Source organism: Podarcis cretensis (genome assembly GCF_951804945.1).
Source record: "Podarcis cretensis genome assembly, chromosome: 6".
Lineage (NCBI taxonomy): Eukaryota > Metazoa > Chordata > Lepidosauria > Squamata > Lacertidae > Podarcis > Podarcis cretensis.
The window spans coordinates 94,032,011-94,049,801 of record NC_137175.1 but is presented as its reverse complement, the minus strand read 5'-3'; the positions used below and the strand labels follow the sequence as shown (position 1 = coordinate 94,049,801).

At 43.9% G+C, this 17,791-nt stretch overlaps 1 protein-coding gene across 3 annotated transcripts in view; it reads left to right on the top strand.

The window, feature by feature from the left end:
• Positions 1-17,487, top strand: part of CACNA1E (calcium voltage-gated channel subunit alpha1 E) — a 498,615-nt gene extending 481,128 nt beyond the window's left edge. For all 3 annotated transcript variants that reach the window (XM_079980995.1, XM_079980994.1, XM_079980996.1), the window contains 3 exons: positions 2,527-2,707; positions 13,526-13,716; positions 15,357-17,487. In XM_079980995.1, the coding sequence (XP_079837121.1) occupies positions 2,527-2,707; positions 13,526-13,716; positions 15,357-15,896 (912 nt within the window). In that variant the 3' untranslated portion in view covers positions 15,897-17,487. The remainder of the gene's footprint in view (positions 1-2,526; positions 2,708-13,525; positions 13,717-15,356) is intronic.
• Positions 17,488-17,791: the final 304 nt, after the last annotated feature.

The window sequence follows — 17,791 nt, the reverse complement described above, 5'->3', positions numbered from 1 at the left end:
ACACAGAGAGGGGCGTCCAGTAACAGCTGGCTGAGCCCACAGGAGGGAGAACGATGGAAAGCAAAACCAGAGTTTTACAGGAAGGCAGGAGCTTCCAGGTGGAAGGGTAGAATGAATGGGAAGGGAAGGGAATCTCAAAAGTAGGAGCAAAGGGGGAAAGGGGGCAGGAAGTAGGCTGAGAATGGACTTGGTGAAAAGGCAAAAGATGAGTAAATGAATTAGGAGTGGGAAAAAAGAAAGCTTTTGCTAGCAGAAAATTAAGGACTGGATTTATAAATGAGAAAGAGCAAACTGCCGAAGATGTGTTTTTTTTAATTTATTTTTTTAATGAGAGATATGGGAATTAAATGGAGAATTTGACATTATTCAAATTCAAGGCCTCATTCTCACAGGTGAAGCTATATCTGGGCTGCCTTGCTTCAGACTGCAAGAGTGCGCTCTTGTGAATTAAGTGTCCCTTCATACAAAAGAAACAGCCAGGATATAGAAACCAGCATGTCAGAGGGAAAGAGGACAGTTTTGTACACCCGGGGAATTTTTAAGTGAGGGAAAGCATTCAGTCCCCCAGCGACTGAAATAGTAGGGATCAGACTATCACTTATCATTTCGGTGAAAAGCAGGCCACAGATTCAAAACAGACCCAGATAGATAATCTGAAGCTGGGAGACATTGGGTGTTGCTGGCAATAGCAGTATTTGTGTGTCGAGGTCTCCAGGGCCACCCCAATAACTCACACATCACACAGGATTTTTGTTTAAGATTTTTGGCATAATTTTGGCCACAACTTTATTAAAATATAAACATGTGAGTGGTTGCTTAGGCATTGGTTGCGACTATCTGCCCCCACCATGGGGGACAGACTGACATTCCGCACGATGCGAAAGTCAGAATGGGGGAATACACTTGGGGGTGACGCGGAGCAGGGAACCTGCCCTCACCCCAAATGCAACCAGGAGCTCATTGCTATGACCCGAGCCCCCTTGACAGAGTGGACAAGCAATAGTTAGCCCCCAATTCCTTTAACGGAATCCCTTGCAGCAGCAGCATTAGAGGGGCAGGCACAGCCAATCCATGCCCCTCAACCAACCAAACCATAAACCAATGCCTAACCACAAACCTTACAAGTTGTGACAATTTGCTACGCAGTAGGCAAAAACCAAATGGCCCCAGCCAATCAGCCAGATGGACAAAATTCCTACCAGGCCCCCGCTCCAAAGCAGACAACCCCATGACAGGCATAGCAAGGTCAAAGCGAACAACCCTAATTCTAGGGAGGGGGGGACGGGCAATCCGATGCATGGGCAAAAAGAGGAAGCCCTAGCCTCGTGCAAGGAGTTTTAGCATTTCTGGCTGTCAATCAACAAATGGCAACATTAACTTCTTCCCAACAACAAGGGAAGCCCCATTCGCATCAGTGGCCAACGGTCAGTTAGCCCGCCCCCAACTTTGGAGTGTCCTGGCGGCCCCCACCGCAACACGTGCTCTCCATGAAGGAGAACACGCTTCAGCCTAAGAACACTGAAACTAAACTTTCCTGTTATTTAAAAAGAACTCAATGTAAGCAAAATATTACAAACCACCAGAAACTCAAAGTTTCATCGAGGGAATCATAAATAGTAACACAGTAATACTGATTTTTATATTTTTATCACATTCTTATATATATATATATATATATATATATATATATATAAAAAAACTAGCGATCAGCCTCTTGAGCAAATCAGAGCAAGTCATCCAGAGCCCAGACTCCTTTTCTCAGATGAGGAGAATGGCCAGAGTCTATTGGAAGGCGAATATGCTCACACACACCCCTTTCAAACTCCCATGTACTTCCCCCCCTTAATCATTAAGTTTTGTTCTGCCATTGACAACCCCAGCCCTCCCTCAAAAGAGAGAGCCCAGAGTGTTTCAGGAGGTACTTGAAATGTACTATCAGCACCCAGTAGATAAAATATACTCTGCTATTGCTTAACAATATAGCATTTCCCATATCCGCCCATTTCTACCTGCCAAGTCCAGATTCTGTGCAAGTTTTCAGCCTGACTCTGAAACAGTAGTGCTGATGTGATTTGACACAGCAGATTTCAGGAGCTGGTCCATTCATGTAAGTTGAGGACATCCTGTAATAGATGAATCTACACAGATTCGCCAGATATGAGTTCCAGTAGTTGCTATCAGGAATTGGGGGAACAGAGTCTTATTCAGTCCTTAAATCTAAAATTCTAGTCTGTCACTACTTACGAGGAAGTGTGGGACATCAGTGGGGCAGTTGCTGTCATTTTACCAGTATTTTAATTAAGTTAACATAATCATAATTAGAAGTACATGCCCGCCACAAAATTCAGTGGGAGCGGCTCCTCCAGACCCATCTGCTGTTAAGTGTCTTTACACTTTCCCAAACTAGGCAAATCTTTGTGACATTATATATCATGAATTGGTAATAGCAAATCTGCCTCCTGAACAGCAGCAGACCCTTGCTAACCATCCTGCCCACCCCCCACCCCCCATGGGATACGTTTCCAGGTGGTTACAGATCCAGGCTCCATGAGACGCTCCTTTTCTACTATTCGAGACAAGCGGACGAACACCTCCTGGTTAGATGAGTTCTCCATGGAAAAGAGCAGCGAAAACACTTACAAGTCCCGCCGGCGCAGTTACCATTCTGCACTGCACCTGTCTTCAAGGCGCCTCAACACAGATTCAGGTAAATGGGAACAGGAGTGAGATGGAGCTTTTTTTAAAAAAAAAAAAATTCATACAGTGGTGCCTCGCAAGACGAAAAGAATCCGTTCCGCGAGTCTCTTCGTCTAGCGGTTCTTTCATCTTGCGAAGCAAGCCCATTGACGGCTTAGCGGATTAGCGCTATTAGCGGTTTAGCGGCTTTTAGCGGCTTTTAGCGGCTTATCGGCTTAGCGGATAAGCAGATAAGCGGCTTAGCGGTTTAGAAAAAGGGGGGAAGGGGGAAAAACCTGCAGGAACTCACAAGACATTTTCGTCTTGCGAAGCAAGCCCATAGGAAATTCGTTTTGCAAAGCACCTCCAAAACGGAAAACTCTTTCGTCTAGCGAGTTTTCCGTCTTGCGAGGCATTCGTCTTGCGGGGCACCACTGTATATTGATTTGTAGTAACACTTGGGACTGGAGACTCTGAGATTACATTGTCTCAATTCCTTCCCCAGTAAAGGCCAGGAGAGTTATCTTTGTATTAGAAAACGAATGTGGCCCATTAACATTTGCTCAGGTTGTGTAGCTAACTTCTGAAATGAGAATGTCATGGTAAACTCCTCTCCTGCTAAAATCCATGACCCCTGGGTTAGCAACAGTGGGAAATTGCTTTTAGCTGGATCTTGGAGGAACTAAGCCATTTCCAAGGGATGTAGTCAGAGGTCTTTTACATTTGCGTGTTCAGACCCAGAAACCTCCCCCCTAAATAAATTTGCACTTGACTCAAATTTTGGTTTTGGTTTTTGGCAGAATTTAGGCCACAACTTTATTGATTACAGAAAGTGACTGCTTGCATAGGCTCTGGTTCGACTAGCTCCCTGCCATGCAGGTAGCGCTGACCCAGGGCACCAGCATAGGTCAGCCAAGGGTGAACACCTGGATAAGCGGAAAGCCGGGAATGGGCTAACTCCACCACCCAGATGATCCCCTGGACTCAGGCACAGGCACAACCCCCTCTCAGGGGTTGACCAAACCATTAAGTCCCTGGATTCCTTTAATGGAATACCCTTCACATAGGGATGGCGAGAGCATTCTCCCATCCCTATCACCTGAACCAGAGCCTATCCGCATCCTTACAAGTTGTGACAATTTACTACATGGCAGGCGAAACCCAAATGGCAACAGCCAATCAGCCAAGTGGGGAAAATTCCTGATGTGCCCAATGACAGACGACACACGACGGCATGGCAAGGTCAAGCGCAAAGCCCTAAAAGTAGGAAGAGGTGGGCGGGTGTTCCAAATGCACGCGCTGATAGAGGAAGCTCTGGGTCACGTGCATGGGCATAAACAGGTCCCTCGAACCGTTTGGACTGTGTCCCATTGGCCAGATTGCACCCAGCTTCGAGGGACCTACCAATCGGGTGTTGTGACTGACCAATCGTACCCACCCACAACACAGGGTGTCGGTTTTCCAGGTCTCACAGCAATAGGTGCCCTCTTTAAGGGAGGACCCGATATATCATATATGGAACTGACATAGTCCAAGGGAAAGGGAATGCAATGACAATGAAGGTACAGAGTGCTTATCAATATTTAACATAAAAAAAGATTTGGGACACCGTGAAGCTAATATGCCCATTTTTGGTGCACCTGCATTTTTAACCTTGGCTTGTGGAGTCAAAGGAAATTTGGCAAGGTTACTCGGAAAATTCCCCTAACAGGCTAAATCAATTTTTACTATCTTTTTCTACAAAATATTACAGTGTTGTGCACACCATGAAATACAGCTTTCCATGGTAATTTAGCTGGTGCCTAGCTACCACTAAATAAAGCTGAACAATTGGCTGTCTACAACATTTGCTCAACCCATCCCAAAATGGTTATCTACATCACTGAGTCTCTTCTAGTTTACTTCCAATGTCCTCACAGAGCTTGTTTTCTGTAATGCAGGTACCAGGTGGACTTTCTTTACTTCCCCACTTTTGTGTATGTGTGTTACATTCATATTTCTTGTGTGTGGATATTGCAGGTTTGTCACTGGTGAATTCCATCTTATTATTTGCAGCCAAATCCTTCTGAATTATTCTGTTGCCAACAGTGTAGGGAGCCACTGTAAACTTTGTATTAACTGCAGATTTTTGGCAAGCCAAGTTGTTAATTATATTTTTTAAGGATGGCACCGCCAAGATAACCTCTTGTTGCTCTGTTTATTGTTACTGTCAAATGCCAATTGTGAATTCTGTTCTATAACATATATAGCATATAAACTTTTCAGCTGATTTGTCTTACCTGAAGTTAATCCTTATAAAAGACTCTCCTTTCTTTTTATCTGCCAAAAGCAATCAATCAAAAAGGAGGCTTGATTTTGTATGAATTGTTCGCAATTCAACTCACTGCCATTTAACGTCTTTTTATTCTCTGCAACAAGAAGGGCTAACCCAGGGTCAGCAGACTTTTTCAGCAGGGGGCCGGTCCACTGTCCCTCAGACCTTGTGGGGGGCCGGACTATATTTTGAAGGGGAAAAATGAATGAATTCCTATGCCCCACAAATAGCCCAGAGATGCATTTTAAATAAAAGCACACATTCTACTCGTGTAAAAACACCAGGCAGGCCACACAAATAACCCAGAGATGCATTTTAAATAAAAGGACACATTTGACTCATGTAAAAACACGCTGATTCCCGGTCCATCCGCGGGCCAGATTTAGAAGGCGCTTGGGGTGGATCCAGCCCCTGGGCCTTAGTTTGCCTACCCATGGGCTAACCTATCAACCTCCAGATGTTGAGGAACTACATTCCACATCATCCCTGACCACTGTCTATGTTGGCTGGGATTGATGATCTAACAACACAGTGAAGGCCAGAGGTTATTCGCCCCTGTTCTGCAGCTTAAAATTCTTGTTCTGCTTTGCTACTAACCTAGTCAGGTGTCACTGTGTGAATCCAGAATCTCCACATGTCTTTTGTTAAGAGAGAAACCTCATCATTCACTGGTTTTGACTTATTCAAAAATATTCACTAAAAAAAAAGATATTGCGTTCTCATAACATGGATTTTTCTGTTATGTGTACGTACTAAGCCAATTTAGCTGGAGAGAGGGAGATAGAATGAGGGGTTTCCCCCCTCAGTATAAGAAGTGGGAATGTTGGTTTTTTGTTTTTTTCAAGAGGAAAATTCCTCAAGAAACAATCCGCCGCATCAGCCTGCTTTGGCTTGTTCCCTATCTCTCTCCACAAAACACACCCAAACTTTATTTACGTACTTACTTCCAATATTTATGCACCACCTTGTAGGGCAAAACTCCTCTGCGGCAGCTGACACCAGAAGAGTAATACATAGGTAATCCAAAATTAATAAAACCATCATCCCCAACTAACAATGGTAAAAGAATTATGACATTAAAACAACAGCAGCTAAAGCAATATAGAGCACATTTTGAAAAACAGCTAGAATTAAAAGAAAAAATCAGGGTCCATTTTAAAAGCCAGTAAAGTCAGATCTATATGTATTTAAGGAGGGAGTTTCACCCATTTGGGGCCACCATCCAAAAGGCCCTGTCTCACATACATATTCACCTTTCTGTTGCCGGGTGGGCAGGGGGTCTAAACAACCACACCTGGCTTTGCACTCAAGTCACCAGTACAGGTTAGGTTACAGATCTATGTGCATTTCAATAATAATAATAATAATAATAATAATAATAATAATAATAATTTATTATTAGTACCACGCGCATCTGGCTGGGTTTCCCCAGCCACTCTGGGCAGCTTCCACAAAGACCAAAAATACACTAAGATGTCACACATTAAAAACCTCCCTGAACAGGGCTGCCTTAAGATGTCTTCTGAATGTCAGGTAGTTGTTTATCTCTTTGACATCTGATAGGAGGGCGTTCCACAGGGTGGGCGCCACTACTGAGAAGGCCCTCTGCCTGGTTCACTGTAGCTTTGCTTCTTGCAATGAGGGAACCGCCAGAAGGCCCTCCGCGCTAGACCTCAGTGTCTGGCAGAATGATGGGGGTAGAGACGCTCCTTCAGGTATACTGGACCGAGGCCATTTAGCGCTTTAAAGGTCAACACCAACACTTTGAATTGTGCTCGGAAACATATAGCCAATGTAGGTCTTTCAAGACCGGTGTTATGTGGTCTCGGCGGCCGCCCCCAGTCACCAGTCTAGCTGCCGCATTCTGGATTAGTTGTAGTTTCTGGGTCACCTTCAAAGGTAGCCCCACATAGAGCGCATAGCTGTTGTCCAAGCGGGAGATAACCAGAGCATGCACCACTCTGGCAAGACACTCTGCGGGCAGGTAGGGTCTTAGCCTGCGTACCAGGTGGAGCTGGTAGAAAGCTGCCCTGGATACAGAATTGACCTGCGCCTCCATGGACAGCTGTGAGTCCAAAATGACTCCCAGGCTGTGCACCTGGTCCTTCAGGGGCACAGTTACCCCATTCAGGACCAGGGAGTCCTCCACACCAGCCCGCCCTCTGTCCCCCCAAAACAGTACTTCTGTCTTGTCAGGATTCAACCTCAATCCATTAGCCGCCATCCATCCTCCAACCGCCTCCAGGCAGTTAACTGTGCAGACATTTCAGTTCTGGCTACAATTAATCCACTGAGCACACAGGGGTAAGTTTTGGCTGTGATTTAAAGGGATAGCTCATCTTCCTTGAGTTTATGCCTTCGGAAGACTTAAATTTGAAGGTATGCAGCTTTAATTTTGCATGCCCAGCTTTCCTAACTGATGAGTTCAGCTTATATTGAAGTAGAAAGATTTTGCAGAGAATGGGCTTGGAAACAAGACAGCAGCAAACAGCCAATTTAAGACCAGGACAAGTTGGAGTAAACCCAAAGAGAGCTTGGCAAGCAAAGAATCATTTGGAACATGCTCGTGAAATGAATGCAGAGCCTTAGTTGCTGTACAAAGGATTGTGGGTGTTGTAGACTTGCTTCTTGTGTGAGAAGAAGTGGGCTGCAACATTCTGTGCATCTAGGTGCAGGCAAGCTGCAGTTTGGTACAGCCATACAGAAGCCATACAGCGGTCCTTTCCAAATCTGTGGTTCTGTGATCACCCCACAGTCGTATTCTCAAACTCTGCTTCCAATTCCACCCCCCAGGTTTCTCTCCTCCTCTGGGCTTCTCAAGACAGCACAACCATAGCTGTCAACGTTTCCCTTTTTTATTCCGAATAGGATTCCTCGCAAGAAAAGGGAAAAGTTGACAGCTATGAGCAAAACAGCTGATGTAAAGATGTAATTAGGGAGAATAAAGCGTGTAATATAATAATAATAATAATAATAATAATAATAATAATAATAATAATAATAATGTGTCCCTGGATTCATTGGAAAAAATCTGGTAGCCATATCTTACCTGTGTGTGAAACAGCCCCCAAACCAACAGGACATGCCAAGAAAAGCGGCAGAAGACATGCTTGCTGTCCTTTGCCTGGCATGTTTTGGATGCTTTTAGTAACTGCATGTCTGGAGATAGTTGAGTAGGTGGGGCTGCTGTTGTCACATCTATTAGAAAAATACTGTTAAGGAACTTCCATCAGGAAAGGGACTTTGAGGAGAAGACTATGGTGAAGTTAGTTATTTGTCAGCTCCATAGTATTTTTTTTTTTTAATAAATGTTTATTAAATTTTTTTAAATACAAATTCAAAAATAATCACCAATATAGCATATATCATAGCATATTTTCAAAACCTCTTTGGACTCCCTCACATCTCCCGCTCCCACTTACATCGTCTGAAGTTTTAACCAGCAAATTATCGTCTTATTTAAATTCTTAAATCCCAATCTTTTAAACATAATCTAATCGTTCTCCCAATGGTTTATATTTTCCTCGATCTACTTATCATCCTAATTCCATCTAATTTAGTGGTGGTCAATTATTTGTGATCTAGCATCCTTCTTAACATTCAACCAAATTACAATACTTTTTAAAATAAGCCTTAAATTTCTTCCAGTCTTCTTCAACCTTCTCTTCTCCCAGGTCTCGGATTCTGCCAGTCATCTCGGCTAGTTCCATATAGTCTATCAGCTGCATCTGCCATTCTTCCAGTGTGGGTAAATCTTGGGTTTTCCAGTGCTTAGCGATAAGTATCCTTGCTGCCGTTGTTGCATACATAAAAAATGTTCGGTCCTTCCTTAACACCTTCTGGCCGACAATACCCAAAAGGAAGGCCTCTGGTTTCTTAGTGAAGGTATACTTAAATACCTTTTTCAGCTCATGATATATCATTTCCCAGAAAGCCTTCACTTTAGGACAAGTCCACCAGAGGTGAAATAATGTTCCTTCATTTTCTTTACATTTCCAACATTTATTGTCAGACAAATGGTATATTTTGGCAAGTTTAACTGGGGTCATGTACCATCTATATCTCATTTTCATTACATTTTCCTTCAAAGCATTACATGCAGTGAAGTTCAACCCAATGGTCCACAACCTTTCCCAGTCCTCAAACATAATGTTGTGCCCAATATCCTGTGCCCACTTTATCATAGCCGATTTAACCATTTCATCTTGTGTGTTCCATTTTAACAGCAAGTTATACAAATTTGTCAGCTCCATAGTAATCAGGGTGGATAAAAATCAATGATAAAATGATAAAATGTTTTTTTAAAAAAAAATCATATTTTTTTTATTTAAATCAGATTTTTTTTTATTTAAATCGGGGGGGGGGTGTTAATCAGATTTTTAAAATAAAATGCTTTTGGGGGAAAAATCTTTCTAAAGATAGTTTTCTATTTAAGTTACATTGTAGTCCAAAGGCTATTCATCAGGAAATAAGGAATTTTTTTAAGTTTTTCATGTGTGCCAAAACTCAGTCTCTGTTTTTGTTTTTGTTTTAAATTGTTTAACCACATCAGTTAACAAACATGGATACATATGCTATAATGTTATTGTTTTAGTTAAATCAATTGTTTAAGTTGTTATTAAGGGAATCGTTATTTTTCTCCTTCCAAGAAAGTACAGCAGAAAAAGTTGTCCAAATAGACAGATAATTATGAAATGACTGTTTATATTTGGACAACTTTTTCTGCTGTACTTTCTTGGAAGGAGAAAAATAACGATTCCCTTAATAACAACTTAAACAATTGATTTAACTAAAACAATTTCTAATAGTATAACCAAATCAGTAATTTTTGATATAACTGTAAAAACTACTCTGAAAATTTATCGTTCCAAAAACAAAACCTTCCTCTGGTTGTAAATATTAAGATTATACCAGCAAGAATGAGTCTTTCTGTAAAAAAATAAATGATTTAAATCAAGTCTTACTGACTAGTGATTTAAATCGTGATTTAAATCGATTTGATTTCAATCAAATCCACCCTGGTACAAATGCACCCATCAGATTGACCTGTAAAATCACTGTTAAGTTGTGGGTGAACATATCAGATGACACAGCGATTCTTCAAACAGCTCTTGTTTATTCACAGGCCAGGACAGAACTGAACTGAAGGGTTCAGCCAGCCTGCTTATATAGAGCTCCAGTGCAATGTAACTGTAACAATTTTCTAAAACTATCCAATCACTGAACGTCACTTTCGATCCCTTATTTGCATAACTATCTACAGCATCCCCCTGCTGGCCCAGGGTGAGAACTTCAGTACATAACAATCACTGCTCTGATTTCTGCACAGGTTCAAAACAGTTCCGTGCAGGGATCTCTCACACCACCACAATCGCTGAAGAGACACTGGATTAGGCGTCTCCCGGTCACCTGTTACTCAGAGTTCATCCTGATCTGCTTGCATAAAACATACACGGGGCTCCTCAGTACCACTGCTTTTCCCCCGGGGAAACCCGCAGTTCACCACAGAATTGGAACAAATGGCATTTGGTTCTTCTGCAGACTGAGGTTTCTGTGGGAAGCAGTGGGAGAAACGGAAAACCAAGTTCTCCCTAGGCATGGGATAAGTTTGGATGAGCCCATGGTGACTAGTCATGGTGTTTAGTCCCCATTGAGTATGAGTATTTCTCCTGATCTGGTTATGACATAGATAGATATAGACTTTATTTGCGTAGCCGACAGGCCATAGCATCAAAGGACAAGCACCGACAAAAATACATTACGAATATAGTTACCATAAAATCTTATGACCTATTAAAACCCTAGGTAGAAGCTGGATTATCATTCATCCATTCATCTCTGTCCCATGGGCGGCGGCCTTTTCTCTGGTAGATTGTTCCAGGTCGATTAAGTGAATAGACCAGCCAAATTGAAAGATTATAAATATAAATATAACCTCGGAGGGATGGTCAGGGCACGGAGAAAGATAATAATAGCCAGATGCAGATAAATTAATAATCTCAGTACTTAAAACTTGGCAGAGGTAATAAAATAATAATAATAAAACGTAAAGATAATAATAATAAGATCCTAGGCGAGGAATCCGGGTGACAACACTGATGTCATTCAGATAGCAGCTCTCAGTCTCATTGCTCTCTCAATAAATTTGGCAACCTTCTCTGTTGTCGAGCTGTTCTGGTCGGCCAGGAGTGAGAACAATTTGGCTTCACAAGAGCGGCCCAGAATGGCAGATAGGAGCGGCGTGATGGTCTCGTCCCTGAGATCTTTATATAGGGAGCAAGACAAGAGAACGTGTGACACAGTCTCTACGTAAGCCAGCTCCACAGGGGCAGAGCCGGTTCTCGAATGAAATTTTTTGATATCTACCTGCAAGAACAGCTGAGGGTGACATATTTAGTCTGGCCCGCCTGAGTTTTGGAATGGTTAAGGTAGACAAATAAGGTGCCCGAAAATCAAAGCGGGAGGGGGGCAGATAAGCGTACCAGACACTAAATTTCTTAATATAGGCCAGATTATTCTGCTGCTCAATATCCTTCATGCACTGGTCAATAAAGGTTTTTGCCTTGGGGAGACCCATTTTCAGGAGATGCTGTGCTTGGAGGCCACATGTAAGTAGTTTTTGATGCACTACTTTGGACCACCGACTTCTATGAGCATCTCGTGCTACTAGAGGTAGTAGTCCGGATGGGTTTAAATTTAAGCGAAGCCAATAGTTGAATGTTCTTAACCAGGTCCGGGTTTGGACGGAGAGGAGGCCAGTCTCCAGCCGTAGGGCCGCATTTCGTGCACATGGTGGAACGGCTAGAATCTGTCTTAAAAATTTAGACTGGACCGTTTCAAGTGTGCGGCAATGATTTCCCGTCCAGATTTGGGCCCCGTAGAGTAATTGCGCCAAGGGTTTTGCTTGAAAGACCTCCAGAGCTGCTGGGATATGTCTGCCCCCCTTCGTAAAGTAAAAGCGAGACAGTATTTTGGCGCTTTGAGATGCTTTTCCCCTAGCATATTTATGATGGGCCTCCCAGGCCCCTGTTGACTGGAAAACTACTCCAAGGTATTTGAAAATTTTGACCTGTTCTATTGGCTGGTTGTCCATCTCCCATCAGTAATGTCTGTGTCTCCTAGCGAAGACCATGACTTTGGTTTTTTGGTGATTAACCACCAGTTGATCTCTCTTGCAGTAGGCTGAGAATTCTCTTAGTAGCCTTTTGAGGCCTACTTTAGTTCGTGATAAGAGAACCACGTCGTCCGCATAGAGGAGCGCTGAAATTGTCTGGTTATGACATTATATGAGCATTCACAAAAAGAAAAGGGGGGGTTTAGGACAACAAGCATTCACCTTTCATTCATCATAACTTGTTTCTACAGCATTTACATGTCTTCCCACTAACCATTCATTCACCCCACACTTTCCAGACTGCGAAAAAAATAAAAAATATCTCTGTGTGTTTTTAAGTGGATTCTCCCTGCTAGGATGTTTTAATCCACTTTAATTGCACAAGTAGTGTGCACTTTAATCCCTCCCACCCGCACCCCCCTAAAAAAAAAGAGCCTGGGAGGCATCCCTAGCCCATTTTTGTTTCCCAAAACAACATGTTCTGGCACAGACAGCTGGACCGAATTTTCAGAGTCATCGTTCATCATTTTTTATTTGTATACCGTCTTTCTATCTTACAATACTCAAGGTGGTTTACAAGCTGAAAAACAAAAAATGTACATCTTATAACAATCTAATACAATACAAGAATGTGATAATAAAACAAAACTTTAAAATAAGCAGCCTACCTCAAATAAAGTAACATTCAACAATTATTAGAATAGTACAAAATAATAATATAAACATATAAAAGTTAAAGAGAAATCCACTCCACAGTTACAAGAAATAATTTCTAAACTATAATCAGTAAAACAATGGCAAGCCACAGTACATAAAATAATACAATACAAATTGAGAAGGTGGGACAAAGCAGGTGGAAGAAGGCCTTGCCTGATGGAGTCTCTCATTTGCCCTGACTGGCCTTTCCACATAACCCACTGTAATTGGCTCCATGATGGCCTTGTGTTTACTTTAGGATCCTTGAATGGCTGGGATTAGACAATGAAAAAGAAATACTCTTATTGATGTATTGCATATAATTCAGCTTTTCAGTTAAGGAGCTCAAGATAACACACAGTGTTCTCCCACCTCCATTCCACCTACATGTTATGTCCTCACACAAAAAGGCTAAGTGTGAGGAATAACAACTAAGCTAAGGTCAGCGCTCGAACTTCATAACTGAGTTGTGATTTGAAACTGAGTTCCATACTGCTAATCTGACAGAAGGGGAGACCATAAAACAGTAAAGGGCTGAAAAAATAGGATATGTTTTGGCTACGCTGCAGAGGAACAGGAAAAGGAAAAGGGTTTCTAGGTCCAAAGGTTATTCAGAAGGATAAAGAATACATCCTACAATTGTTAGATACTGGTTTGGGGCTGAATACAAATCGATGAGGACCCTTCATGGAACTTTCTTGTAAGCCTGGCTTTGTCCTCGGCAGGCCATCGATCTGACACGCATCGGTCAGGAGGGAGAGAGCGAGGCCGATCCAAGGAACGCAAGCATCTACTATCTCCAGACATTTCCCGCTGCAACTCAGAAGAAAGGAGTCCACAGGCAGATGGTGACTCTCCAGAACGACATCAGTCGAGGTCTCCAAGTGAAGGCAGGTCGCAAACTCCTAACAGACAGGTGAGTGGGAAGCTTGCAAAATAATATAGGTAAGAGGGAAATGAAGCAAACACACCTGCTCCCTTCCCAATATTTAGGGCCGGCTCACATGTGCTTGTGCATCACTCAGTATCTCATCCCTCGTTTCAATTGCAGCCTTGGCCAGGGAATGCCAACATATGGGGCAACACTGAGAAACAGCAGGAGGAAGTAGCAAAATGTACAGCAGAAGTACAAAAAGTATTTGGGAAGGGGGGAAATCTAAATGGGAAGGAGCTGACCCCAAACCTCATGGGATGCTGACTATTTAGGGGGCAAACAGTGGGGTGAGGAAAGGAATGCCAGACCCTGGAGGAAGGCACATCTGGCTAAAACACTGAACAGCTGGCATTCCACACATCCCTTCGTGATTCATGCTTGAATATGTGAAATGACTTCACTTACAAGCTTTGTATTTGAGATGATGACTGTGATGTGATCACTCAGTCCTTTGATCCACAGTGGCAGATTCCTACCATTCGGGAATACAGTTATAAATTTGCATGTATAAACCAACACTTAGAATCATAGAATTACAGAGCTGGAAGGGACCAAAAAGGTTATCTTGCAGACTTTCACAAATTCAAAGGTAGTTTGGCACTGCTTGCAAACAGGAACATTATCATAATGTTAGGGTTAAAGGTAAAGGGACCCCTGACCGTTAGGTCCAGTTGCGGACAACTCTGGGGTTGTGGCACTCATCTTGCTCTACTGGCTGAGGGAGCCAGCGTATGGCTTCCAGGTCATGTGGCCAGCATGACTAAGTCGCTTCTGGCGAACCAGAGCAGCGCACGGAAACACCGTTTATCTTCCTGCCAGAGCGGTAACCTATTTATCTACTTGCACTTTGACGTGCTTTCGAACTGCTAGATTGGCAGGAGCAGGGACCAAGCAATGGGAGCTCACTTGGTCGCGGGGATTCGAACCACCAACCTTCTGATCGGCAAGCCCTAGGCTCTGTGGTTTAGACTACAGCGCCACCCACTCTAAAAAAAATTACAGAACACGGAGCAAGCATTTAGTATCAAGATGCCGAAAGAAAGGAAAAGATGTTGGGAGATGTCAGAGAAGTGCTATCTATGTTATGCTACAGTCTTAAGATGGTGACCCAGGAAGATCTTCACAGCAAATAAAAACAGCGACAGCACACCAAACAATATAATCTTGTACGCTGTATACCGATGCCTTAAACCCCTTTGCAAAAGCACACTTTGAAGCAGCTCTGTGCTTCTTCTTTAAGGGGTTGGGTGGCAGAGAGTGGGGGCAAGGAAGTTTTCTTCTCTCCCCCCCCCCCATCACAAACCACCTGCTTACTTAAAGGAGGGGCATGGAGTTCCTTCAAAGAGCGCTTTTGCAAAGAGCTTTAACCTCTGCACACCAGTTGATGAGCAGGGTTAAATCCTGCTGCCTTGGCTGTGCAGATTTGTTCCCTACATGGAACAGGGTGCACAGCCAATGCAGGATTAAACCCTGCCTTCATGCCCAGTCATCAGTGATGTCAGTTTAAGGGTGGGCCGATGTGATTTGGGGAAAGTGGCCTTGCAGCGTTGGACCCCCTCATAAGCTCTTTACCATTATAAAAAGGTATTTTGCCTCATAGGCCCTTCTCTTCTTCTTTGCAGGGCACTGGCTCCTTGAGCGAGAGTTCCATACCATCACTATCTGACACCAGCACGCCAAGGCGAAGCCGCCGCCAGCTCCCTCCGGTTCCACCAAAGCCACGCCCCCTCATCTCCTATGCTGCTATGATGCAGCACTGTGGAGACATCTCCCCACAGCCTGACGATAGCGAGGGTGGCTCTCCTCTGCTTTCTGGGGTTCTGGAGACAAACAACACCTGCTTGACTGAGTCTTCCAGCTCCCCACAAGGAAAGCAGAGCCTTCTCTCGACCCCTCAGCGCTATATCTCGGAGCCTTACCTGATGCTCCAGGACGACTCCCACGCTTCAGACTGTGGTGAGGAGGAGACGCTCACCTTTGAGGCTGCTGTGGCCACCAGCCTTGGCCGCTCCAACACAATTGCAGCAGGCCCTCGCTCAAGGCACAGCTGGCAGATGCCAAACGGGCACTACCGGAGGAGGAGAAGAGGGGCATCACAGGGGGTGATGTGCGGGGCTGGCATCGACGTACTAAGTGATACGGAAGAAGATGACAAGTGCTAAAGGCTGCCTCCCCCTCCTCCCCTGCTCTCCTCTGACGCATGCTGTTTGCCACATTTGGAACAGAATGAAACGGAAATCAAATGCAGCAGAAACAGACCCTCTGTGCAACCACAACAAAAAAAGCCCAAAGCTCTGATTCTTTGTCCTCTCCCCTTCCCTTTTAATTGCACAGGGAAGCATTTGATTAGCTCCTGCAACCATGGACCCAGCAGAGGTGCACCTGTTTGTTGAGTGAGAGCGAACCATGGCAACAGCAGCCTTCAACCCAACAGCCACATGGGTCTCCGTCCCCCAGAAATCCCAAGAGAGTGTGCGGAGGAAGGCCTGAAGTTACTCAAGAAGCACAGCAAGGGATATTAGGGTGTGGGGGGATTTAAAAAGAAGAAGATTATCGTTTTGCCTCTTTGACACTTGGCAAAAAAAGGAAAAGGAGACCAGAGAAGGAAGTCAAGTTGGTGGTTTGATGTGCAAGGTCATCTCCCTTGAGATGACCACCTTGTCTCCTTTGGGTGATCCCTCTTATGCCGTTCAACCAATGGGATGAGTTGAGATTGGGAGATTTGTCCAGAGTGGAAGTCACAGCATTTGGCCCTCCTGCAGTACCTGTGGTTTTGGGGTTGTACTTCGTATCGATCTTCTGGCGAAGCTGAAGGAGAGAGTGTGGAGAAGGGGGGACCACCATGTAGTGAGAAGGGTTTGGCTTGTGTGAAACCAACTCTGAGTGTTTTGTACCAAGACCAGTGGGTTAAGGATGGGGAAAGGAGAGGACTACTGATGAGCTGAACACAAGATGTGTCTTTATATTCTGAGTTTGGAGTGTATGGAAAGTATATATATGTGTGTGTATTTATATGCAGCATATATAAACATGCACACATGCAGAGATTTATTTTAATAAGCTGGCATGTACTAGCACCGAGGCCATGTGTTCCCTGTCCCTAAAAAATAGGGAGCATTTTGTCCCAGGGAGCCGTAAAGTAGAAGAGATGCTAGTTACAAAAGCCACTAAATTCTGACTCCCCTCAATCATCTGTATTTTGGCATTGCCCACCCTAGCAGAAAGAGCTTCATGCAGAGGTGCAATGCTGCTTGTTTATTGAGCCATATTTTGATTAGAAATCGATGAGGCAACAAAGAGGGGTATGTCATCCTCGGACATTTGCTTCCCGTGGGATTGTTACGGCTCTGGAATAAGACAACTTTTGAACTAACGACACCTTATATCTGGCGGCTTTGTGAATGGTTCTAGGTGTAGGTTTGGTCCAATCCAGCAGGAAGTCCTTATGTGCTTGTAGGAATGGCCCTTCAAGTAAGGACCAGCCGCAAACTCCAATTGGTAGCCAGTGGCATCTGTCAATAGGCACAGAGTAGGGTTCTTGATTTTCCTCTCCCTCCCTGCTCAGCATCTCGGTTTGCGGGGTTGGGCAGCAGACCTTTCCTTTCCTCAGCTTGGAAGACAGTAGGCTTGTTGATGGGGGGTGGAGTTTTGAATCATTGCTTCATCATCTCCTCTGGAATACTTATTGCAGGTGGCATTTTGGTAGGTAAGCCTATGTTCCCACATACGGTTTTGTCAGAAAGCAAAACAAAACACCAGAGAGGAAAGGTGAGAGCGAAGGAAAGTTGGTGAGGCCTTTACTTGAGAGTAAGGCAGTGTCCCAAAAGATGCTGGCAGACATCTCCCAAATTCACAAGGTATGAAACAACAGGCCAGAAGCCAGAAGCTTCTGCAGAACAGCCTAACAGTCTCTTGAGAGCCACGGTCTCTCAAAGCTGGAAGACATATTTAATGGATGGAAATATGCAGCAGTAAAAAGATCAAGCTCAGAAATCAATCTGGTAGGCTAGGGGAATGTGGATGCTGTAAGGTTCTTACAGTTGGTTGTAAATGCAGA